The following is a 26,970-nucleotide window of genomic DNA, read 5'->3' as shown; positions in this document are numbered from 1 at the left end:
ATCAAACACTGCTGTTTTTGACATATTTCTTTATGCAGATTTACATGTATATGCATATTATCCAGATGTATGTTATTATTTTGAAAGAAAGATTTTTTAACTTTAAAACTTTGTGGGCAGGTATATTTTTCCAACAAAACTAAGTTATAAAAAAAATGTATGTCAGCTTGTATTTACTTGTCTATAAAAAGGGTTATAAGAAAAGTTTTGTATTTGGCAGTCAATGTAGAGAAGTTCCTTCCTTCCCTTTTTTCTTTGTTTCTTGCAAATCATCTTTTGAAACAATCATTTGTATTAATTTGTTTGATTCAGCGCTTGCAAACTGTGTATTACCAATACCTTTTACTTGTTTATTAAAATTCTTTATTGGAAGGCTCTATGTAGTCTATTTTTCATTCCTTGTACATGTTTGACAGTAGCAGTAAATCACTTGTCTAGTTTTGAACAGCTCACTTGTCTAAGGGCATCACAACTTGTAAACATTGCACATCGTATACATTTGTAGAATATGTCAAGGAGGATTGGCTTGTTGCCCAGATTAAATTTTTCTTTAAATGAAGTGACTATTTTTGTTAATGTTATTGTTATTATTATTGTTGTTGTTATTGTTATTATTATTATTATTATTATAATTATTATTAAATGTGATTATTTTTATAAGGATAATGACCAAGTTTTCAGTAGGATGCATTGAGATTGTGTGTCAGTTTCTCATATTCAATTTTTGGGGGAAGGGAGCCTGAGGTTGTAGTCTTAAGACCGTTACATGTGACCCATGTGTCTATTCACAAGGGATGAAAGTTATTTATGTACATGTACTTGCTATAATTATTACCATATACACAATATACATGTACTTGCTGTAATTATTACCATATGTACTTGCTTGTAAGTTTACTTTATCTGCAAGCCAGATCTTTTAGCCTGGAAATCATACAACTTCTGAGATGGGAGTTCAGGGTTTAGATTCTGTATTAGCCAGTCACAAATTACATTACTTTTTTTGTAACACCACTTCTGATTGGATTATAGTGAAAACTTAGTCTCAGGCTAAGAGTTTTATCATCCCCAGGCTTGACTTGTAATTAGTCACAATACAACGGGATTCAAAGGAGAGAGTGTGTGGAAATATTTTTGTTTTAGTTGGCACTGATGCATTCTTTGTGGAGGTTTGGAAGTACAAACTGTGTTTTCGTATAACATGATGATATGGTAGGTATGTTAATGAGTGTCATATTGACCAGGGTCACCACACGTTCTGGAATCCTGGGAAGGTTTTGGAATTAAAAAAAAATAATTTCAAGGGACTTGGTAAGCCATGAAATTACTCAAAACCAAGGAGTGTTGGAAAAGTCATGGAATTTCTGACAGTGGAATGAAAAAAATTGTTAAACTGCCAATTTCATAGAGTGCTGAGCACTGATTAAAAAACTTGTTTGAACACAACACACTTATGATCAAAGATGCAAGATATTGTGGTCCTTGAGTTTTGTTAAATGGCACTGGAAAAGGTTGGAAAAGCCATGAAATTTGTTTTTGTTTAGTCTGCAGGAATGCTGATTGACACTTGATCACATTACCCTAGGTTAAGAGTGCTTGATAAGTTGTTGGGATTTCTTCTGGATCTACTTCCTGCTTACATACCAGTCAGATAGTAGAAATAAATGATCTACATGATAGATTCAAAATATCTCCATGATAGAACATCAATAGAATTACCAACAAAATACTCATTTGAAAAATTGCAATAGGACATATGTTTTGCAAAGATGCATTGCATCACTATGTATCATATCATTTTCAGAAAGTTTAGTTTACTTTCCTGATGAGTTCCATATTTGGTTTGGACTTTAAGTTAAAAGTACATTACATGTATTTTACTGTCTTTATTGCTTATACAGTCACATAGAAAATGGTGTTGAGGGCATTCTAGTTGTATGAGCACATTTTTTGCATAAGTCACATAACATGTGCAAAATGTAATGTAACATTTACAAAGTGGCATGTAACAATGTCATGTAACATATACAGCATCATGTGACATTTACAGTGTCATGTAACATATATAAAGTGTCATGTAACAGTTACAAAGTATCATGTAACATGTACAGAAGTGTCATGTAATATGTACAGTGGCATGTAACATGTACAGTGTCATGTAACATATACTGTGTCATGTAACATATTTAAAGTGCCATGTAAGAAATACAAAGAGTCACAACATTTGCAAAGTGTCGAGTAACATTTACAAAGTGTCATGTAACATGTACAAAGTGTCACATAACATGTACAGTGTCATGTAACATTTACAGTGTCTGTAACATGTATAAAGTGTCATGTAACAGTACAAAAGTGTCATGTAACATGTATTGTACAGTGTCAAGTAACATTTACAGTGTCATGTAGCATGTACTGTCATGTAACATTTACAAAGTGTCATGTAAGAAATACAAAGTCATATAACATTTACAAAGTGTTGTGTAACATTTACAAAGTGTCATGTAACATGTTCCGTTTTGCAGTTGTCTCTTTGTATTTCAGATGACAAGAGCTGCAGTAGCTAAGTCGTTAGAGCATGAGATTCCTAATCTAAAAGTTGCAGGATCGATACCTGCCATGGCCAGCCTAGATTGGCTGCATGTGGGTTCTTGGGAAATACACTTTGCTCTCATTTCCTCAGCATGATGTATTTAAACTTCCTTTAAACCCATTACCAATAAGAAGGCATTCAGTGTTAAAGAGAGTGTTCTTTGTTGTGTAGCTCAACTGTTAGAGGGGCATTGTAGTCCATATTAAGGCCTTCATTTCTTTGATTGCCATAAGGATAAAAACCCTAGACCACTTTGGGAAAAACGTGGATCAAAAAACCATGATACATGTGGTGTTCAGTCATTGTTGTGTATGTGTGTCACGATGAACATTTATTTTTAAGGTAGGATTACATGGATAATGCTTCATTTTAGACTTGATTGTTGCAGCAGGAAATGTTTCTTGACTGCCATTGACATATCTTTTATGTAATCTAATCACAGACAAAAAATAGCTGTAATTTTAAATTTGTATCTGCACACCTGGCTGTAAACCATATATTTATTGATCCACAAGACTAACACCATTATCACCAGACAGATTAAAGCAAAATACTGTATAAAAAAATTCTTTTAAATTTATAATTACATGTGATTATCTGTATGTACATGTACTTGTGATTTCCAGCAAAGGATATTTCCTGTTTGTCTTTTTATTATGAACAAAAAATAACTATGTATAAATGTCACATGATTAAATGAAGAATATTATTTATGAATGTGATGGATCAGCTGTGTCCATTCACCATATGTACAGTTGTACTGTACGTATATGTATGTGTACAGTGGTACCAAATGTGTATTCAGTGTTGAACATGCATGTACAGTTGTACATTCTTTTATGTAATCTATGCATGTATATTTGTACTATGTGCACATGTATATACAGTTGTACTGTTTGCACATGTATATACAGTGGTGCTACATGCATGTACACTGGTACCATATGTACATTTATTTACACTTGTACTATGTGTTTGTGTATGTACAGCTGTACTATGTACACATGTATGTACAGTTGTACTTTGTACTATACCTTTTTGATTTACAAGTTAATGTCCAAAAGTGAAATAAAAAAGGGGCAGTCCTGACATGAAATACATCTACATGTATTTTATCTACAAAGTTATCATTCTTTGGCAATAGTCTTATTTTCAGAATTTATCTTACTTAAATATGAAATGCTGAATTTGATTAAGTGAGGGTGGGTTTATTATTAGAAAATATGGTATTTAATAAAATGTTGAAAATCTGTTCATTTAAAATGAGTGAACATACCATAGGATAATTATAGTACAAACCTTTTCTTAACAAATTTGAGAATGGTCAGCATTTGAGAAAACAAACTAAACACTAAATACATACCAGAGGCTTTAAACCAAATCTGTTGATATCATTTAGCACTTAACAGATGACACAAGATCTTTAAGCTTACTGCTCAAAGTCCAGTAGGCCCTGTGCTTACAGGAGCCCTGCATGTTAGAATCTTTTTTAAATATATCAATAGAGAGAAAGTATTTTTAAAGTGATGGAAGAAAATTTTAAGTTCAGTATCAAATAAAACTTGTTTGAAAGTTTATTTCCAAATGCTGTGCTCACAGGGGCCCCACATATAAATCCAGAGGGCCCTGAGCCCCACGTAAAAATCCAGAGGGCTCTGCCAAGGTGATCCAAATTGTGCCCCATGTTTGCTAAGGCCACTACTGGATGGTCTAGGATCTGTCATCCGTCCGTAATCTTATGTCTCTCTGTGAGCACAAGTTTGTTTTTGCTATTCATCCTAAACTACTCGGAGGATTGCGATGAAACTTCTTTACACACACATTCATCACATGGGCTTCTTATTGTGTCTAGTTAGTTTTAAATGAAATTGGTGCCGATCTGATGTCCAATATGACGGCCACAGCGACTACTTTGAAAATCTTGCGATCACTATCATGAGAAGAGTTGTTAGGTTATATACCGTACTTAGTCCTAAATGAAAATGAATAACTCTTAATATGGCCATCATGGTGACTGTCTTGAAAATATTGCTATCTCAACTCCCAAATGGATCAGCATGGGGCTTTCACTGGGCAATTACGATGCCCAGTTAGTCCTAAATGAAAATGGTGCCAGACATACACCAAATACACCACTTTTATGAGGGTTTTGTAAATTTTGTTGTCACTACTGCCTTGAATGGATGGCCATTATGACATGGGGTGTAGACAAAAAAATTCTAATTCTAATTATGTCTACTTTGCCCTATATGAAACTGCTGCCAATCTGATATCCAGTATGTCCACCACAGGAGCAAATTTCAAAATCTTATCATTGAAGAATGTCATCGATGGTATCGAAATTAGCCGTTAAAATTAATTAATGATCTAATCTTGAATTCCTGGAGTTTTCACTGAAATATTTCTTATGATATAAATTTGGTTCTGAACAAACTGGTGATGATCTTGTGTCTTGTATAGGCTGCCACAGCAGCCATTTCAAAAATCTTGTTTTGCTACTCCATTTGAATCGAATATCATATCAGTATGGTGTGTTCACCAGAAGACTTAATTATGGTGCCTAGTTTGTTCTAAATGAAAATGGTAGCAACCATTCATTATGACCACAACAGTGACCATCTTAAAAATCTTGTCGTCTCTACTCGACCTGAATAGATGGTTATATCAGAATGGGGTGTTCATTAAAAGACTAATCTCATGATATCTAGTTAGTTATAAATGAAAATGGTGCCGACCTGTAATACAATATGGTCAATGCAGCAGACATCTTGAAAATTTTGTCATTGTGACTCTTGAATGAAAGACATTTTAGCATGAGGTTTGCATTGGAAGACTTCTTATGCTGTTAGTTGGTCTTAAAATAACCTTTTGATCTTTCCGGGGTATTTCCTGGGTTCTTTCTCCACCATTAATACTGGCCGCCTTGTATAACCTATCTTGTGCTGAAAATGGCATTAAACCCTATAACAACAACTGATCTGCTATCTAGTATGGCAACCACAGTCCAGTATGTCTCTGATGGCTCCAACAGTCCAGCATGTCCAGTATGGCTATCACTTCCAGAATAATGAATCTCTTTTAATAGAAAGTCATATCAGTACATGTATTCAGTTTTCACCAGATGACATCTTGAGAATCTTATTGGGACTCATCCTAGATGGAAATTAATATCGAAATGCGGTTTTCGCTAGAAGACTAAATATGATATTTAGTTGGACCAAAATGCAAATGGTGCTGATCTAATCTCAAAAATGGCTACCACAATGAACATAGTGAAAATCTTGTTTCAAGATGCTGCACTTAAAAGAAGAAATGTTCCTAAATTCCTGGAAATTACTTTTGGTTTTGGTTAATAGAGAGTCAGACCCTTCGAGGACTCTTTTTCTCTTTGTTTATACCAGAGATTTTGATTAAGTATTTAATAAATTGGATATTTTACTAGAACTAAATTTAAATGCATTACATTGGATATTTTACTGGAACTACATTTAAGTGCATTAAATTGGATATTTTACTGGAACTAAATTTAAATGCATTAAATTGGATATTTTACTGGAACTACATTTAAATGCATTAAATTGGATATTTTACTGGAACTAAATTTAAATGCATTAAATTGGATATTTTACTGGAACTACATTTAAATGCATTAAATTGGATATTTTACTGGAACTACATTTTAATGTATTAAATTGGATATTTTCCTGGAATTAAATGCATTAAAATTCATTGGGGTATTTTGTGGACACTTTAGTCTGCAATGTGCTACCAGACCAAATCTTAATCTTCAGGAGGCTAATCATGTCCGTTGGAATGTTTCAGCCAGCTTGGTGACCAAGGCTAATTCAGGTATATTCAGTTATATTGCTCTGTTTGACTTAAGTGTTCTCAAAGGGATTTTTAAAAAAAGAAAAGAAAGAAAACGGTGCTGATCTGACCTCAAATATGGTTGAATAGATGCTGATTTCAACAAAAAACAGCATGGTCATTTCAAATGCATGTATGCATGTAGCATCGGAAACTGGAACCAGTTGCATATTTTATAGTTTGTACTAACCGAACACGCCATTATACAGCACAGACTGTGCTTATGTAAAGAGTTACACACTTTGGGCTAAATGCTTAAAACAAAAATGTTATGACTAATTTCAATGAGTGAATTAAAACATTATTTGATTTTAATCTATTTGGCTGCATAAAATATTCAGATACACTGGTTGTTGCTGCGTAAAATATTCAGATATGCGGGTTGTTTGGATCTCTGATGCTCATTAATCGGGTTAGTTTATCGAGTAACTCTTGCCACAATTATTGTGCATTGTGTGTTTGTGTGTGTGTGTGTGTGTGTATCTGATTTGAATTTTTAATGAAGCTTTAACAAGTTTTCAGTCAGTCATATCACTACGATGTCTGCAGTGTGACAGTTTATAGTGATGTTTAGCACTAGGGGCATCATGCCGCTGACATGTAGCATGATGTCCCACTGAGTTGCATTATCCTAACACCAGGCCAACCAGTCCTAACACTAACCTCTTAATGCTTAGTGCAATGCGAGTCAGCTGTTAGTACCATTTTTATAAGTCTATGACATTGGCCACAGTTCGAACCCATGACCTCCCGCATCTGTGGGTGGATGCTCTAACCACGTAGGCCACTGGAGTGGTCTATTGTGCATGTTAATATGTGGATATATCTGGATGTGTACTTCACAAGTTTCCCAAAAGTAGAAAAATGTGACCATCATTTCACATTTCCTTGACATTCATCAATTTTTTTTGGTCTCCTTTGAGCTTATATGTTTGGTCCAGTTGCCAAACAGCTAAATTCGTGGATACATCTTGCGGCATACAATACATAATTGCCAAAAGTTGGCAAATTTTTACCTAGATTTTACACTGCCTGCTTTTGGTCTGAAAAATTTGAAACTTTTAAATCAAAATAATAAAATATACACTGTCAGATGGGGTGGGTGGGTGGGTCTCCATATTTTGCTCAAAATATGGCTACCGAAAATCCCTACTACAAGTACCAGAATAAAGTGCAGACTTGTTTACAAGTGTCTAGTTGATGAGGAAATTTAAATCTGTATCACCAGGAACTAATCACATGACACAGAGAATGGGAACAAAACAGCTGCTTCCTGATAAACAACTTAGCCAGTCATATCTATTTCCTTGTAAACAATTCTGCAGTCTTCTGGGTAGGGTAGGGCCCTGACTGGAAAAAACACCCACATAGAATATAAATGATATGCATTTGGAATGAATTATATATGAATATTATTGCAACAAATATACAGAGGATGTTTCTTTCCCTGTATTAATTAATATCATATATTTCATTTTATACACAAAATGGTGATAATGAATGGCTAGCCAAGAGTTAAAATATATAGTGTAATTTTTTGTACGACAAGATGAAAAGACATCTTTGCAGGAAAATAAAATTGTCTTTTTATAATACACCAGAATCGAACCATAGAAGATTAAACTCACTATTTAGAATACCACCTCTTCTCATGCCGCCTCTATATATAGCCCCCATTTTTCGTTTCATTTTCAATCACATTTTGAGAGATTGGTAGGTTAAAGATGCTTTGTCTGTTAAAATACATTATATATTGACATTTTGTAAACAATTTGACCCTATCTAATCACAATGAGTGATGCAGCGCACAAGGTTTATAACATTGTAATGTCAAGATAATAAAAGGGACATAACCTAGTAAATAACAACGGTGGCAAGTTGGATATATTCAGCAAAAAATTCCATGTCTGTAATGCTGATTCTGTTTATTGTTGTTTTTCTTGCTGCAAGGATAACTTTGATAGGCCTCACCCAATCAGGTATCACACGATGGGAAATCTTGTATTTTCTCAAGTGAAAAATATAAGGAAGTTTTTACCACATATGAGGGGGCCCTGAGTGGCCGAGTGGTCTAAAGCGCTCTCTGTTATGGATCACTGCCATCTCACCTGTCTGCATGAGTTCTAGGCTCAGGCTTGGCTAATGTCGGTACGTGAGAAAGCCTGCCAGTAGCTTCTTGTGGGTCGGTGGTTCTTCTCAGGTTTTCCAGGGTTCTTCCTCCACCAATTATACTGGCCGCGATGTATAGCCTATCTTGTGCTGAAAAATGGCATTAAACACTACAACAACAACAACAACCACATATGAGAATAAAGTAATAAAAATAGGAAATACATTCGAAGAACAATTTTATATATTTCACACCTAAGTATTTAATGAAAACACTTTTCAATGACACTTGTGTTATAAATACTGTTGTAACTGTAAAAAAAAATTGTATTAACCATAAAAATTACCATTACATCAAGGTAAATTGACACCGAAACATACTTTGAATACCTTTACACTTTACAATGGTACCAATAGTTTTGATCCTTTCATACATGATATGAATAGCACTTGTCACCTCAAAGAACCTTCATGGACCAAATCATTAACTAAAGAATGATAATGTAAACCCCCCCCCTTCTTTGCCGCTGTCCTGGGAGATCACTGACAAGTTTAAGACTTTGATGAACTCTTCCAGAATCCTGGTGTTCCTATATGGCTTGAGGACAAGAGTTTGTACATTGCATAGCTTATTTGTCATACTGTGCATACATTAAAACAACTTCTTTTTGTGGTAAATCTAGTAGTTACCAGACAGTTGTCTTTTAATAATGGGCACAATTGTAAAAATGATAAGCACCATGGTACTTATCATTTTTACAGTTGTGCCCATTATTAAAAGATGGTACTTGCTTATAAATCGAGTAAGAGTGCAAAATGCAGACCCAGATTTGCCATTGCATAATGCACTGACAGATCTGGGACTGTTTAGTTTGTTAGGAATAATCAGTTGAATAAACAATATAGACCCTGATCTGCCACCACATTATGTGACAGCAGCTTAGAGTCTATGTTGATTTGTAAGTGAATCCATAAGGTAATATCAATTAATGCCAATGAAAAGTCCTGTCTTCCTTGCAAGTGTATGTGATTTAGAATTTTTAGCATAGCTTTAAAAAAATTTCAGTCATATCTCTACAATGTCTGCAATGTGGCAGTTTATAGCGATATCTAGCACTGAGGGAATCTTGTCACAGACATGTAGCATCATGTCCCACCCAGTCACATTATCGTGACACCAGGCCGACCAGTCCTAACACTAACCTCTTAAGGCTGAGCGCCTTGTGAGGCAGCTGTTAGTACCATTTTGTAAGTATTGGGTATGAATCAGGCGGGATTTGAACCCACAACCTCCTGCGTCCAAGGCAGATGCCCTAACCACTAGTCCATCAGACCGGTTCTCCTTGCAAACAATGAGGACTTGATTTTAATGTGGTAACTAGTCTGATTATAATTATGTAACTATAGCTTTCAGGTTATTTCCTGGTGTTAATTCTTCATGTGTTTCTCTTACCCCAAGGAGGAAGCCTCTCTATTTTTGGGATCAGTGACAATGAAGGCAAGTCACTGTTGTAAAGAATATCATTTACCTCTTCATTAATTTCCAGGTGATAATTTAAAATTTTAACAAACAGATCTGACTGCAACTTCTTACATTTGTTTTCCTTAGTCTAAGGAAGAACCCTGTTGATTTTGGGATTGGCTGCTGCAAGGTCAAGGATACTATTGCTAAAAATAGATTTTATATAAGCATTTTATTTCCAGATGACAACTTAAGTTCTAGAGATTAGACTCAATGCAACATAGTAATGCTTTTCCCTTAACTCGAGAAAGAATCCTAGTGATAATGGGGGTTAACAGATCAAACATCAGGGTCACTATTACTAAAAATAGATCATTCCAGTGCATTTCGCTTTAGATATGGGGGTAAACAGATCAAACATCAGGGTCACTACTGCAAAAAATAGATCATTCCAATGCATTTTGCCTTTGGATGATAACTTAAGTTTTAGTGAACAGATTTCAGTTCAGCCTTTTCAAATATTTCCTATTAGTCCAAGGAATAACTTGGTTGAATTTTGGGGGTCAAGAGTTTCAAGGTCATAGTTACTGCTGCTAAAATAGATTTGGCCCCTACATTTAATTTCCAAATTATATCTTAAATTGTACTGAAAATAGTTTTCAGTGAAACTTGGTACATTTATTCCTCAAATAGCCCCTGAAGAACACATTTTTTTTTAATTATTTGCCCTTACTGTTATAAAACACGCCAGATTTTGGACATTGTATTTCATTTCCAGACAATAACTTCACCACTTCATGGTGTATTTATAAATAACTTTTTATAGGTATTTTCCTCTGCCCAAGAAAGACCACAGTTGATTTGGGGGCTGTATCTTGAAGGTACAGTTGGATGTTTATATAAATAAATTTGGTTTTTGCCTATCATTCCAGACCAGAACTCAAGTTCTCATGACCCATTTTACGAAAACTTGACACAATTATCATAATCCTAATGCACAATACAGAATCATATCAGTTTAAGAGTTGTTAACTTCAATTTCACGTTATTGTTATTATTATTATTATTATTGTTGTTGTTGTTTACAGCAGGTACATTAAATGTACAGAATTTTTCAGCTGAAAATAACTGAAACAGATAATTAAAACATACATAGCATGCAATCATAAGATGATAGATTACATGTCATTTAACAGACGCTCTTTTGACGCATACAAAGAACTTAGATAAGACTTGAAGGGTAAAGATGGTGGTATTAGGATAGCAAGAGTACATGGTGGCACTCAAAAGTATAGAGTTTATTCAAGTACAGTATGCAAACACGTACGCTATTACTGTTGTTAGATTATATGCTGAGGTATTATGTAACCTACTGATATTAGTAAAATAATGGGATTTTGTAAGGAAAACAATAGTAATGATTCATATTTTTGAAATGTACTAACATGACTTATCCTTATACTGTATGTATATATATATATATATATATATATATATATATATATATATATATATATATATATATATATATATAAAGCCAGAGAATAAAGTGTTATTAGATTCCAGGCAAACAAGCATCATAGATCTAATGATCATTAGACCTTGGTTAAGGGAACTTTTAACATTAGTTTGACATCAATTGTCAATGTAGCCATACTGTTACATATATTTGACACTGATTGTCACGAGTATGTAGTACTGTGTTACTTTTACATAGGTTTTACATTGATCATCAAGAGTATATAGTCTTACTGTTGCATAAGTTTGACATTGTCACAAGAATATGGCATTATCATTACTTGGGTTTGACTTCGATTGTCAAGAGTGTGTAGTGTTGGCATTACATAGGTTTGACATCGATTATCTTGAGTGTGTGGTGTTGGTATTACATATTACACCGGTTTGACATCGATTGTTAAGAGAGTGTTGTGTTGGTATTACATAGGTTTGACATTCATGATCAAGAGTGTGTTTTGTTGGTATTTTACAGGCTTGACATCGATCATCGAGGATGTGTAGTCTTGGTATTACAAGGTTTGACATTAATTTTCAAGAGTGTGTTGTGTTGGTATTATACCGGTTTGACATTGATCGAGAGTGTGTAGAGTTGGTATTACATAGGTTTAACATTGATTTTCAAAATTGTGTTGTGTTGATATTATACAGGCTTGACATTGATCAACAAGAGTGTGTAGAGTTGGTATTACATATGTTCTTTGACATTGAACTTCAAGAGTGTGTACAGTAGTGTGGCCCAAACCTTTGTAGATGGTTTGGGATCTCGCCTCTTCATCAAACATTGGAACTATTGCATACTTATTTGCCTGTAACAGATCAGTGCTTATTTGTCTGTAACACATCAGTGCACATAATGATTGTAACACATCACTGCTTATTTGTCTGTAACACATCATTGCTTATTTGTCTGTAACACATCAGTGCACATGATGATTGTAACACGTCACTGCTTATTTGTCTGTAACAAATCAGTGCTTATTTGTCTGTAACACATCAGTGCACATAATGGTTGTAACACATCACTGCTTATTTGTCTGTAACACATCAGTTCTTATTTGTCTGTAACACATCATTGCTTATTTGTCTGTAACACATCAGTGCACATGATTATTGTAACACGTCACTGCTTATTTGTCTGTAACAAATCAGTGCTTATTTGTCTGTAACACATCAGTGCACATAATGGTTGTAACACATCACTGCTTATTTGTCTGTAACACATCAGTTCTTATTTGTCTGTAACATCCCCCTGTGTGTCCGGGGTTGTAGAATTGGCCCAATGTGTCCTCACTATGTGTCGTAGAAAGCGACTAAGTAGAGCCAAGCTGTTTGTCGTGGGTTGCATCCCATGTCGGGGGAGGAATGGATCCTGGTAGTTGAGCAGAGGCTTTCCAGTGCAATACACTACTTTGGCCTCTTCTTCTCCTAGACGAGTGGTCAGGAGGACCTTGTCTAGACAAATCAGCTGGTCATGCCAATCCCTAGGTGGTCTTAATTTACTTGCTCACTTTCTCTTTCTCCATGTATCTCTCTTGATACCACCATTGCCCCTACTGTCTACCACTTTAGTTTTACTTTCTCGTATTCTCGGAAGACTTGCTAGAAGGCGGTGGCTTAACGGGTCAATCGGGAGGTAATCTTACCTGCTGAGTATACCACCTGTGTATCCCTAGTGCTTGAAAAGTGTCCCCTTGTTGGACTCTGTGGTGGGTGGGTGAGCATGGGTGATGAAGTAACTAAAAAACAAAAAATAGAAAATCAAAGCAAAAAAAATCAGCTGAAGAGAATAAAAACTATTTCAGACTCTGACGATGAACCATATGGCGTGGAATCTTTTCTTTGCTTCATGGTCATCCAATCCAGAGATGAAGCTAAACCACTTGCCGCACTATGGCCATTTATAGTAGAAAAGACTATACTTTGATTAGTCGGCAAGTCCAAAAGTTTTAAAAAACTGAAATCAGGTGGTCTACTTGTGGAGTGCGAACATAAAGAACATACATGTACTGAGAACATCCAAAATATTAAAACTTTTCATGACATTCCAGTAACTTGTTTTGCACACACGTCACATAATGCACCAAAATGCGTCATTCGTTGCAGTGACTTGGTTGAAGTTAGTGACACAGAAATCATTGAAGGGATGAAAAATGAAGGTGCCACTGCAGTCAGTAGAATTCGTATCAAACGAAACAACAATCTGCAGGACATCAACACCATTATACTCACCTTCAAGAAACTAACAGTACCTAAAGTGGTCAAAGTTGGATTTTTACAAGTCAGGGTTGAGATATATATTATACCGAATCCTCTTCAATGCTTCAAATATAACAAATATGGCCATCATGAAGACTGATGCTTGAGAAGCCAAGTACGTGGCCGATGCGGAGACCCTTCTCATTGGGAATCCAAGTGCAGAGCCATTCCGCATTGCATCAACTGTGGAAAGGAGAGCCATGCTAATTCAAAGGATTGTGACACCTGGAAACAAGAGAAGGAAGTGCAGAGGATTCAGTACACCTACAGCATCCTCTATCCAGAGGCCAGGAAGCTTGTACACGCTATAACTTCCCTGGCCTGCCTTTCTCAACTGTAGTAAAAAACAGTCCAAAATCAACGAAAGACAACCAAACCCAAACAAACCCACCTGAATCACCATCCAGCTCAAACATCCCACATTGTGAACCTCCGAAAAACTCAATATTGACTCAAACAACCTTCAGCAACACTCCACCGCCAAAATCACCAAACAGTAAAAAAAAATTGTTGCTAACAAATAGGCTGCAAAAGGGGTCTATAGACCCATAAAGCCGCACAACAGGTTTGGAGACTTTGAGGATATGTGTGCAGAAGAAACCAACTACAATGACATTCTTCTGCTTTTAAACAAACATATACTATGCCTGCAGGAAACATTTTTAAAAGATATAGACAACATCACACTTAAAAACTACTCCTTTTTTAACACCTACTCCAAAACTGGTGACAGAGCCTCAGGAGGAGTTTCTGTTGTAAACGATAGGGCTCCTCATAGCGTCATTCCCTTAACACAGATTTACAAGCCATTGCTGTAAGCGTCAATCTACATTGAGTGATTTACTTTTTCTCTATTTATATACCACCAAACACCAACCTAGTACCAAATGACTTAGACAACCTTGTTCAACAACTGCATGCCCCATTTGTTCTACTCGGGGATTTTAATGCTTGGAACATTTTATGGGATCAAACTACATAAGCTACAGGGGCAAAAAGGTTGAAGATTTCATTTCTAGAAACGACTTGTGTCTATATAATACCAAATCACTGATATATTTACACCCAGGAACGAGTACATAAACATGTGTATTGATTTGACAATTTGTTCTCCTTCACTCCTTTTGGATTATAATTGGAAGGGCGCTGATGACCTTCACAGCAGTGATCACTTTCCAATCTCTCTTAACAAAATCAACATTACAATTGATGAAGCAATTCCACAATGGAATTTAAATAAAGCCGACTGGGCCAAGTTTGAAACACTTTGTACAGCTAGGCTTAACAGGAATACTGTTTTAAACAACATTGACCCTATTCAATATATTACTTCTGTTTTAATCGAGATTGCAGAAGAATCCATTCCCTAGACCTCACCAAACTGTAAAAGAACCCAAAAACCATGGTTTACCAAAGAATGTAAAGAAACCATTAGACAAGACGGAGAAGCATTGAGACAATTTAATAATCGTCCAACACCCGAAAATTAAACTAAGTACCGTATTGTTCGAGCCAAAGCTTGCCGCACAAATAATAATAATAATACTAATGAGGACTTTGTATAGCGCCTAATCTTTAGAAGCTCTAAGCGCTTTACAACATTAGACAACACCTATAAGATAAAAAACATATAATGATATGATTACAGAAACAAACACCATGAAATTAGAAAACATTAAAAAACATTCTGAGAATATTTAAGGTAGGAAACATTATTAGGTCTTTAAGTTTGTTCTTGCAGTCAAAATAAGTGAGTTTTGAGAGCCCTCTTGAATGTGATCACTGTGTCTTTGTGTCTAAGTTCAGTGGGTAATTCATTCCACGTTGCTGGGCCATGGTATGCAAAAGAACGCTGTCCATATGACTTTGTTTTCATACTTGGAATAATGAGTATACGATTGTCAGAAGAGGAGCGTAAGTATCTTGCTGGTGTGTACACATGTGAGGTCGGATAGGTATGTTGGACTAGAGTCCGACAGTGAAACGTAGCACAGAGAACAAATTTTGTGTTTGATTCTGGATCGAATGGATAGCCAGTGTAGGGTACAGAGCAGTGGGGAGGTGTGCTCCGATCATGATACTCTAAGTATGATCTGAGCATCTGTGTTTTGAACTTTTTGAAGTTTCTAGAGCAGATATTGAGATGAATCAGACAGAATTGAGTTACAATAGTCCAGTCTTGAAAGTACTAATGAACACACAAGTGTTTTAGTGGCATCAACTGAAAGATATTTGCAAATTGAGCTGATGCGTCTCAGCTCAAGATATGCAGCCTTGCATATGTTCATGACATGTTGGTACAATGTGAGAGTACTGTCCAGAGTAACACCTAGGTTTCGTACTGATTGTGTGAATTTAATGTTGGTGTTGCTGATATTTATTGTTTGAGGTAAAGGATGTGAATGAGAAAGTCTTTGTGTTGTGATCAGAATGGCCTCAGTTTTATCATCATTCATCTGCAGCTTGTTCCATGTCATCCATGATTTCACATCAGAAATGTACCTCTCTAAACCTTGGATGGTAGCATCAACTTCAATTTGGTGGCTAGATTTGTATATTTGGGTGTCATCGTCATCAGCATACAATTGGTGAGACACTGGATGATGATCTATGACACTTGAGAGCGGCTGAGTGTATAGAATGAAGAGAACAGGTCCAAGAACAGACCCCTGTGGACTACCACAACAAAGAAAGTAAAGGAGCATCATGGAAAAAATATGTTTCAACTTTAAAATCTCATTCCTCTATAAAGAAAGTTTCGGACACGATCTGCAGAATAACTGGAAAGGGAAATACAATTCTTTTCGACATCTGAAACTAAAGAAGAATTTCAGTTCCAAACATGACATAGTTAATATACTTGCTGATAGTTTCTCTAAAAATTCCTCATCGTCTAATTATTCAGAAGCCTTCTGAAGATTAAAAAATAAAAAAAGAAAAGACAAGGTTGAAACTGACATCGAATAACTCAGAAAGTTATAATCAACCATTTTCACTGTTGGAGCTTATGAAAGCTTTGAACAAGGCCCATGATACATTCGCTGGGCCTGATGAAATACATTACCAGTTTCTGAAACACCTACCAGAAACATCATTAACAGTTCTCCTGGAAATCTTCAATGATTTATGGATTACTGGTAATGTACCAAACATTTGGAAAGAAGCAACAGTAATACCAGTTCCCAAACCAGGTAAAGATAGCACAGATCCTACCAACTATTGACCCATTGCTCTGACGAGCTTTGTATGTAAAACAATGGAACAAATGATCAATTCTTGGCTTGTATGGTACTTGGAAACTAACAATTTAATATCTCCTTTCCAAAGTGGCTTTCGATATGGCTGTAGTGCCAATGATCATCTGGTTAGAATGGAAACATTTATTTGCGACGCATTTATCAAGAAGGAACATTTATTTGCGGTTTTCTTTGATTTAGAAAAGGTCTATGACACGACATGGAAGTATGGGATACTGAATGACCTGCAAGATCTGGGTCTAAAAAGCCATCTGCCCTCTTTTATATCAAACTTTCAGACAGGGAATTCAAGGTACAAGTGGTTTCTATCCTCTCAGATATGTATGAGCAAGAGATGGGTGTGCCCCAGGGCAGTATTTTAGCTGTAATGCTGTTTAACATCAAAATTAATAGCATCACCTAGTGTTTAGCTCCTGGTGTCGATTGTTCTCTATATGTTGATGATTTCTTAATATGTTATCAATCAAAGCACATGCATACATTTGAAAGACAACTACAGCAAAATTTAAACAAGATCCAAAATTGGGCTAATGCCAACAGTTTTAAATTTTCAAAGTAAAAGACAGTATGCATGCATTTCTGTCAGTTACAAAGACATCATGATGAACCTAAACTCACACTGAATGGAACACCTGTTCCAGTTGTTAAGGAAACAAAATTTTATGGTATTATCTTTGACAGTAAACTGACTTTTATTCCACACATAAAGAACTTGAAAGCTAAATGCTTGAAAAATTTAGATCTACTTAAAGTAGTAGCACACACTGACTGGGGTGCTGATAGAAAAGTCATTCTCAAATTTTTATAGAACATTTATCTGCTCCGAACTGGACTATGGTTGCATTATTTGTTTATGGTTCAGCTAGAAAGTAATACTTGAAGATGTTTGATTGAATTCATCATCAAGGAATAAGACTAGCTCTGGGAGCATTTAAGACATCCTCATGTGAAAGCCTTGTCGCTGAAGCGAATGAACCTGTGACCTTTATCACATCGTAGAGAAGTACAAAACCGTACATGAAAATAAACCAAATGCCATACCTTCCTTTGGCATTAGAATATCATCCAGCCTAGACAGTATAAAAATTTATCTTTTTAGAATTCAGAAAACATCCATCTCCAAAACACCTCCCTGGCTACTTAAGCAACCAAAATAAATCTGAGACAAACCCTACCATATTCCACAACTCTTATCATGAACTCCTCACCAAATTTAAATACTACACAAGAATTTATACAGATGGATCAAAGGATGAGGAAAATGATGCTGCAGCCTTCGTTAGTGGAAAACACACAACAGAAGTTTGCTTACCGAATGGTACATCAATTTTTTCAGCCGAAATCAGAGCACCAGATCTTGCTCTGCAATATATTGAAAGCAAAAGTAATTTAAACAGCATCGTCTTCTCTGACTCACTGTCAGTACTTCATGACGACACAAAAAACTGGAAAACCCATTTTTAACCAATATTCACATCAAAAATACTGAGCTGAGGACCTCCCACAATATAGTTTACTGTTGGTTACCTAGCCATATTAGTATTAAAGGTAATGAAAAAGCAGATCACGCTGCTAAAGTGGCCCTATCCATTGAACCATATGATTTTGAAATACTGTACACTGATTTTAAACCTAGTATCAAAGAGTCTTTACGTCAGAAGTGGCAGGTATCATGCAGTGAATAACAAACTTCATGCAATCAAGCCACCCTAGGAGAATGGACTCCTTCATACAGAAGCATCCGTAGGTAGTCATTGCAAGAATTTGAATTGGTCATACCTATATAACCCACTCCCACATGCTAAAACGTGAAGATGCACCAGAGTGTGTTTCTTGCAATGAACCATTCACTGTTAAGCACTTTATGATAGAGTGTTTTGACCTTCATCATACACATGAGCAGTACTACAATGTGTATGACATGAAGGAACTTTTTGATACATAAAACGTCTCTTGTATTTTTAAATTCCTGAAAGAAGTAAACATTTATTCTAAGATGTAACTTTTATGCTATCACCTTGAGCATTTATATGTAAAGTATATACTGTTCTTTATATTCAATACCTCTTCATTTAAATCTTCATTAACATACACCATTTACACTACCCATTGATTGGAAAGATTTATATATTACCCTTACCATCTTATTGTTTTAATTTTAACTGTTTGATTTTTTTTATCGCTGGTTGATACAAAACTTTTGATTACTTTTAAATGATCCTACACATAACCTTTTGTATGGAGCTAAATAGCCTAACATACAATCAATCAATTCTTGTCTGTAACACATCAGTGCTTATTTGCTTACTTGGATGTAACACATCAGTGCTTTTTTGTAACACATCAGTGCTTATTTGTTTGTAACACATCAGGGCTTATTTGCCTGTAACACATTAGTGCTTACTTGTATGTAACACTTCACTGCTTATTTATCTGTAACACATCAGTGTATATTTGTCTGTAACACTTTTATTGAACCAGCAACCACCAGTGTACCAGTCCAGTTTTGGTGGCTGATTTACTGAACTAGGATTTTTTCCATCTATATAATTGTCAGTTGGAACAAACACATTACTTGGAAATGTTAGACAATATATAAAAAAAAGCTTACAGATTTATGAGTCATCAGAATTGTTGTATGTGATTATGTGCTAATTCATATCTTTGTGTGTTTGCAGTATGTTTGTTTTTGTTGTTGTTTTTGTTTTTAATGCATTATGTGATGTGATTTATTGATTTCAGGTGCACTAGTTGAAGGGTTGAGATTTTCATCAGAGCACCTTTACAGGTAATGAATTGCTGTATGCAGTGACAAAAATATGGATGCTTTGCACAGGGAGTGGTAGCTTATCAGATTGGTGCCTGTAGCTAGCAGACAAAATGAAGTTGGATGCCATTGTCTTTCCTGACATTGGAGAAGTGGAGAAAGATGGAGAAATTTTCATGGATTTTCTACTTCCCAATGGATGTTTTGTTCAGCTCAGTGTGGACTTCTATACACCCCTGGAAATCATCAAAGAGGTAATGCTGTAACCATGTGGATAATAATATTGATTTTCTTTAAAGATGTGCATTTTTTTAATCTCCCACAATGCATATGCAATTCAAAAGTATCTCTTTAACCTTTTTTTAAACAAAAGTATTATTGTTGTTGTCGTTTATCAGTATATACATGTAGGATCTTTGTTATAAATTGACCACATGTCTAAAAAACTGTTGTATATGATTGATGTTTTGAGAACTAATTATTGCAGGGACATAACTTTAGTGCCAAGATTTACATTTGGATCACCTTGGCCCTTTTAGCGAAACAAAAATTTGACTTGGATGTATGTTGCCAGGCATATAATGGAGGAATATTACATTTTGTTCACCAGAAATTTCTTCGCAAAAAAATGTGATCTATTTAGACTGCCTCAGCTATTTCTATGATTGGAATCGCTATAGGATCGACAGAGAAATTGTGACTGAAAATAGAGCATTCTTCTCAGTCTTTATTTTATATTTAGTCATGGTGGTCTGAATGGCAGCTATCTGCTGATTATTCACTGGATTGAGTCTAAAGTTGAAAATGAGCGGTTTTATTGAGTGTTTATTATATTTTTATGTCCCACCACAGCAATGTTAGAGGTAGTTTCCTTTTTCCATCTCTCTCTGCATCACACCATGGCTAAATTTCACTTTTAGGTCATTTGGACATCGATGGGGCATTCATGTTTGTTGATATTGAGTTCATAACCTTGATATTGGTGAGTTCATAACCTTGATATTGGTGAGTTCATAACCTTGGTATTGGTGAGTTCATAACCTTGATATGGGTGACTTCATAACCTTAATATTGATAAGTTTATAACCTTGATATAGGTGATACCACAACATAGATACATCCAGTATTTGTTTACCAGTATTTCAGGACAGTAGTTTTGAAATATGTATGTATGTGTTACATAAACCCAATTCCAGTTTGTTAATTACTTTTTTTAATTTTCAGAATGTCTGGAAAGAGGCTCAGAAGTTCCCTTTGTACAGCAAGTTACAAAGACATGATGTGTACAAATTTGTTATACTGAATCAAGACTGTCAGTTGGTAGGTCCTTTTTATTGTCCTCATTATCTTCACACAGGAGAGTCATTTGTTTGGTCCTTTTTATTGTCCTCAGTATATGTAAAAGATGGCCAGATGGTGGGTACTTTTTATTGTCCACAGTAACTTCACAAGACTGCCAGATGGTGAGTCCCTTTTTGTTGTCCTCAGTGTTTTGACATGATACAGATGAAATGAAGGCAGTATCTTCACAAGATGCCAGTTGGTATGTACTTTTTATTGTCCACCGTATCTTCACAAGACGATGAGTTGGTATGTTCTTTTTATAGTCCCCTGTATCTTTACCAGATGGACAGTTGGTAGGTCTATTTTTTGGCCTCTGTATCTTCACAATACAGCCAGTTGGTAGGTCCTTTGTTATTGGCCTCTGTATCTTCACAAGATGGCCAGTTGGTAGTTTCTTTTTATTGTTGTCAGTATCTTCACAAGATGGCCAGATGGCGGATCCTTTGTAGTACCTTCACAAAGTGGTCAGGTGTTATGTCCTTTTTATTGTCCTCAGTATCTTCAAAATACAGTCAGTTGGTGTCTCTTTTTATTTTCCTCAGTATTTTTGCAATATGACCAGTATGCAGGTCCTTTGTTAATTTCCTCATTATCTTCACCTGACTGCCAGATGGTAGGTATTTGTTTTAGTTTCCTCATTATCTTCACAAGATGGTCCAATAGTGGGTACCTTTTATTGTCCTCAGTATTTTCACACAGGCTGCCAGTTGGTGGGTCTCTTTTTGTTGTCATCTGTATTTTATTGTGATAGAGATGAGTTGAAGACATCTGAGAGCTGTCTCAGAGCCAGTATTCCACTTGAAGATCAAAGGTTGATGTCTTCCTTTGCTAAGTTTCTTTACACTTCCACTACAGTAGTAGAAATGGTCATATTGTTTATTGCTGCTGGTCCATGCATCCATCTCGAATCTGTTTTTGTACTATAGCAGAAAAAAGTATTAAATGAATGGCAGATAAATTTTTCACATTATATCAAGGTAATTTTACCTTTGTGGATTCGATCACTGCCATCTCACCTCTGTCTGCAGCGGTTCGAGTCTTGGATTCAGCCAATGTGGGTATGTGAGAAAGCTTGCCAGTAGCTTCTCGTGGGTCGGTGGTTCTTTCCGGTGTTTTCCCGGGTTCTTCCTCCACCATTAATACTGGCCGCCATGTATAGCCTGTCGTGTGCTGAAAAATGGTGTTAAACCCCACAAAAACAACAACAACAACCTTTGTGGATTCACAGCTCATTACATCAGTTTTTTTATCATCTATTTAAATATTTAACTCTTGCAAGTTGTGGACAAAATTATTGTTAATTTGATTAAACAAAATCAATTCAAGTGAGACAAATGACATTTGGTATACTTGCTTGTCAGCATACGTAGATGACTAACTTAGACAATGACTTTTGGTATACTTGTTTGGCAGCATATTGACATTTGGTATATTGTTTGGCAGCATGATGATGAATGAACACAGGCAATAACTTTTGGTATACTTGTTTGCCATCATATTGACATTTGGTATACTTGTTTGGCAGCATATGCAGATGAATGGACATAGACGATAACTTTTGATATACTTGTTTTCCAGCATACTGACATTTGGTATACTTGTTTGCCACATATTGACATTTTGTATACTTGTTTGCCAGCATATGCAGATAACTAGACTTAGACAATGACTTTTGGTATACTTTGCCAGCATATTGACATTTGGTATACTTGTTTGTCAGCATATGCAGATGACTTGATATTATAATTTTCAGAGATTTTTTTCCATTATTTTTGAATTTTATATACATGGACTAATTTGGTCTGCAGAGCAGTCTAACAACATTCAAGGAGCATGGGAAATAGTGTTGTATGATTACATTTTCTGTTTTGTTGTGCAAAATCCTGATCTGTGTGTACGTGTGTGTGTCTTTTATATACCAAGAGAAAACAAGGCTTGCCAAGTTTCCATTTAATGAATAATGTATACAACTTGTGGTATGTCAAAGATGCAGTATACATACTGCACACATATTTTATTTATACATACAAATACACATGCTTATGTTTCCAAAAAGAATTGACAATATCAAAATGTATATTGATGAAGAGAGTTAACACTTCACATCCATTCCCAGTGTCTGCTACAAAATAGAGCTCTACAACTATTGTAGCTATTCACAATCCATTCAGACATTGTTAATTTGCTTCTTTCTTGAGCTTCTGTTTTCACTCCTATTAATTAAATACAAATATGATGCTTTGGATTTAAACATGAAATCTGGTTTAAATGAAGTAGGTAGAGCACTACAAACATTGTAAGGCAAGTGTCCCGAACATTTCATAGCCATTCCATTCAATCGGCACAGTGAGTACGTCAAAACCAGTGGAGAATCTAAGAGTGAACTGATGAACCAAAAAAAAAAGATATATATATATATATATATATATATATATATATATATATATATATATATATATGGGGTATAAAGATGACATGTTGGCTGACCAACCAACAGAGAGAGAAAGGGGGGTGGGGGACACTGACCATAAGTCCAAACAATGTACGGCCATCAGATTTTTAAATTTTGTGAATAATGGCTTACTTTTGAACTTATGCTTTCGAAGCAAAGAGTGATATTCATAGTTGATTGCACTTATTGAGGGTGAGGAACATAGAACTTCTGTGTTGTCAGTGTTTGAGGCTTGATAAAAGGTGAAGATTAAAGTTATTTGAGAAGTTTTACAATGTTATTATTCAAACTATGATTTTTAGTTGTCTCCAAGACATGAAAACCTGGGTAACACAAAATGTACAAATTAACTGTATAAAGTGTAACTTGAGAACCTGAATGATCTACCTGTAATTTTGTACTGATACACCTGTGTAAATGTACCAGGATATTTTCTAAATGAAGAAATAGAATTCTCCACCTCTCATATGGCATGTAAATTAATTGACATTTTAACCTCATATAAAAGACAAGCCTTCACTGAGACAGTTGTAATTCAGAAATCCTATACAAAACATTAAAATGTTTTTGGGAAATGGAAGCATATTTTGGATATAGCATTTCAAAATGAATTGATTTATAATTCGTCTATTAAGCCTGATTAGACAACTGTGGATCTTGTGATGACAGACTCATAAATACAAATAATCAGATACCTTTAGACATTTTAATATCTAAAAATGATCTGTTTGGAACCTTAATATAGGTTAAACAAGTTAAAAAATGCAAACAAAATAAAGCATCTAGTAGATTGCAGTATGTGTGCCACTTAGAAAAGTCCTATCAAGAGTGTACATATTGTGTAAGAATGTAGACAAATCCAAAGGAGAATATATACATTTTGTAATGCTTTATAAATATCTCATGTAAAGTGTACATATTGTGTAATGCTGTAGAAAAATCCTATCAAAAGTGTACACATGTAACAATGTAGAAAAATCCCAGTGAAAGTGTACACATTGTGTAATGCTCTAGAAAAATCCAATGAAAAGTGTACACATCATGTAACACTGTAGACAATCTCATGGAACTGTTACATATAATATTATAAGGATACAGCTTCCTTGAGGTTATATGCCATTTCACAGAGAGAGATGGGGGGGGGGGAGATTGTGTAATTATAAAATTATATTTTTGTTTTAATTTTCTTATTTTGTAATAAATAATAAGTGGGATTATGAATTTATTTAATTTCTGTTGTAGGAAGAGGTACTGGATGAAAGCCTGAGACTGTGTGATATTCGACCTGTTGGGACCTTCTTAAAAGTCATCGAAAAAAAGACTGAGAAAAAGCATGAAACCTTGGACAAGAAAATCAGCACACTTATTGGGAGAGGTGAGAATTCAAATGTGCAGTGTTATGTGGTGGCCAGTTTTTAGTGTTGAGCTAAAATATATGAAAGGAAGGGCTTTACATTTGTTTTATTCTTTCCTCTGTTGAATTGAGGCTGTTCTGATAGTTCTTGTATTAACCCTTGTTACTGTTCTGGTAGTGACAGTATTATTGTCATAACTCCTGTTGTTACTGTTATGGCAGTGACAGTGTTATTGTCATAACTCCTGTTGTTACTGTTATGGCAGTGACAGTGTTATTGTCATAACTCCTGTTGTTACTGTTATAGTAGTGACAGTGTTATTGTCATAACTCTTGTTGTTACTGTTATGGCAGTGACAGTGTTATTGTCATAACTCCTGTTGTTACTGTTATAGTAGTGACAGTGTTATTGTCATAACTCCTGTTGTTACTGTTATGGCAGTGACAGTATTATTGTCATAACTCCTGTTGTTACTGTTATGGCAGTGACAGTGTTATTGTCATAACTCTTGTTGTTACTGTTATGGCAGTGACAGTGTTATTGTCATAACTCTTGTTACTGTTATAGCAGTGACAGTGTTATTGTCATAACTCTTGTTACTGTTATTGTAGTGACAGTATTATTGTCATAATTCATATTATTACTGTTATAGTAGTGACAGTGTTATTGTCATAACTCTTGTTGTTACTGTTATTGTATTGACAGTATTATTGTCATAATTCATGTTATTACTGTTATAGCAGTGACAGTGTTATTGTCATAATTCATGTTATTGCTGTTATAGTAGTGACAGTATTATTGTCATAACTCAAAGAGACACTGTCCTTGTCATTACTGTTGTTGTTATTGTTCTGGCAGAGACACTATCCTTGTCATAAATCTTGTTACAGCTATGGCAGAGACCCTGCCATTGTCATAACTGTTGCTGTTACTGTTCTGGCAGAGACACTGCCTTGTCATAACTGTTGTTGTTATTGTTCTGGCAGAGATAGTATCCTTGTCATAACTGTTGCTGTTTCTGTTCTGGCAGAGAGACTGTCCTTGTCATAACTGTTGTTGTTATTGTTCTGGCAGAGACACTGTCCTTGTCATAACTGTTGTTATTGTTCTGGCAGAGACACTTTCCTTGTCATAACTGTTGTTGTTATAGTTCTGGCAGTGACACTGTCCTTGTCATAACTGTTGTTTGTTATTGTTCTGTCAGTGACACTGTCCTTGTCATAACTGTTGTTGTTATAGTTCTGGCAGTGACACTGTCCTTGTCATAACTGTTGTTGTTATTATTTCAGGCAGAGACATTGTCCTTGTCATAACTGTTGTTGTTTATAGTTCTGGCAGAGACACTGTCCTTGTCATAACTGTTGTTTTTATTGTTCTGTCATTGACACTGTCCTTGTCATAACTGTTGTTGTTACTATTTTGGCAGTGACACTGTCCTTGTCATAACTGTTGTTGTTATTGTTCTAGCAGAGACACTTTCCTTGTCATAAATCTTGTTACAGCTATTGCAGAGACACTGTCCTTGTCATAGCTCTTGTTGTTACTGTTCTGACAAAGACACTGTCCTTGTCATAAATCTTGTTACAGCTGTGGCAGAGACACTGTCCTTGTCATAACTGTTGTTTTTATTGTTCTGGCAGAGACACTGTCCTTGTCATAACTGTTGTTTTTATTGCTCTGTCAGTGACACTGTCATTGTCATAACTGTTTGTTGTTACTGTTCTGGCAGTGACACTGTCTTTGTCACAATTCTTGTTACTATTCTGGCAGTGACACTGCCCTTGTCATTATGTACTCTGCAACTTAATATGATGCAGGGATGATTCCAACAATAAAATAATTATCTCCCAAATTTGGACTTTTTTGCAAACTTGATATCATTGGGAATTTGTTTGGTCACAACATGAGTATCTTTTAAAACTTTTTGTCACAAAATGAGTATCCTTGGGAATTTTTGTTGCAAAATGAATATCCTCAGATGTGCTTTGTCACA

General features: G+C 35.4%; 1 protein-coding gene across 3 annotated transcripts in view; it reads left to right on the top strand.

Annotated features, from left to right (window-relative positions):
* Window positions 1-26,970, top strand: part of LOC149782051 (phosphatidylinositol 4,5-bisphosphate 3-kinase catalytic subunit beta isoform-like) — a 143,772-nt gene that overhangs the window by 14,026 nt on the left and 102,776 nt on the right. For 2 of the 3 annotated variants that reach the window (XM_089933458.1, XM_089933459.1), the window contains exons 2-4: window positions 19,802-20,080; window positions 21,051-21,146; window positions 24,865-24,997. In XM_089933458.1, coding sequence (XP_089789584.1) covers window positions 19,940-20,080; window positions 21,051-21,146; window positions 24,865-24,997 — 370 coding nt within the window. In that variant the 5' untranslated portion in view covers window positions 19,802-19,939. Of the gene's footprint in view, window positions 1-1,117; window positions 1,217-19,801; window positions 20,081-21,050; window positions 21,147-24,864; window positions 24,998-26,970 lie in introns of those variants that run through there. The other variant, XM_089933460.1, reaches the window with a different exon arrangement.

Source organism: Sinohyriopsis cumingii, chromosome 15 (assembly GCF_028554795.1).
Source record: "Sinohyriopsis cumingii isolate HCF-2022 chromosome 15, ASM2855479v2, whole genome shotgun sequence".
Taxonomy (NCBI): domain Eukaryota; kingdom Metazoa; phylum Mollusca; class Bivalvia; order Unionida; family Unionidae; genus Sinohyriopsis; species Sinohyriopsis cumingii.
Note: the sequence above shows the minus strand (reverse complement) of the source record. Positions and strands in the feature narration are given on the sequence as shown.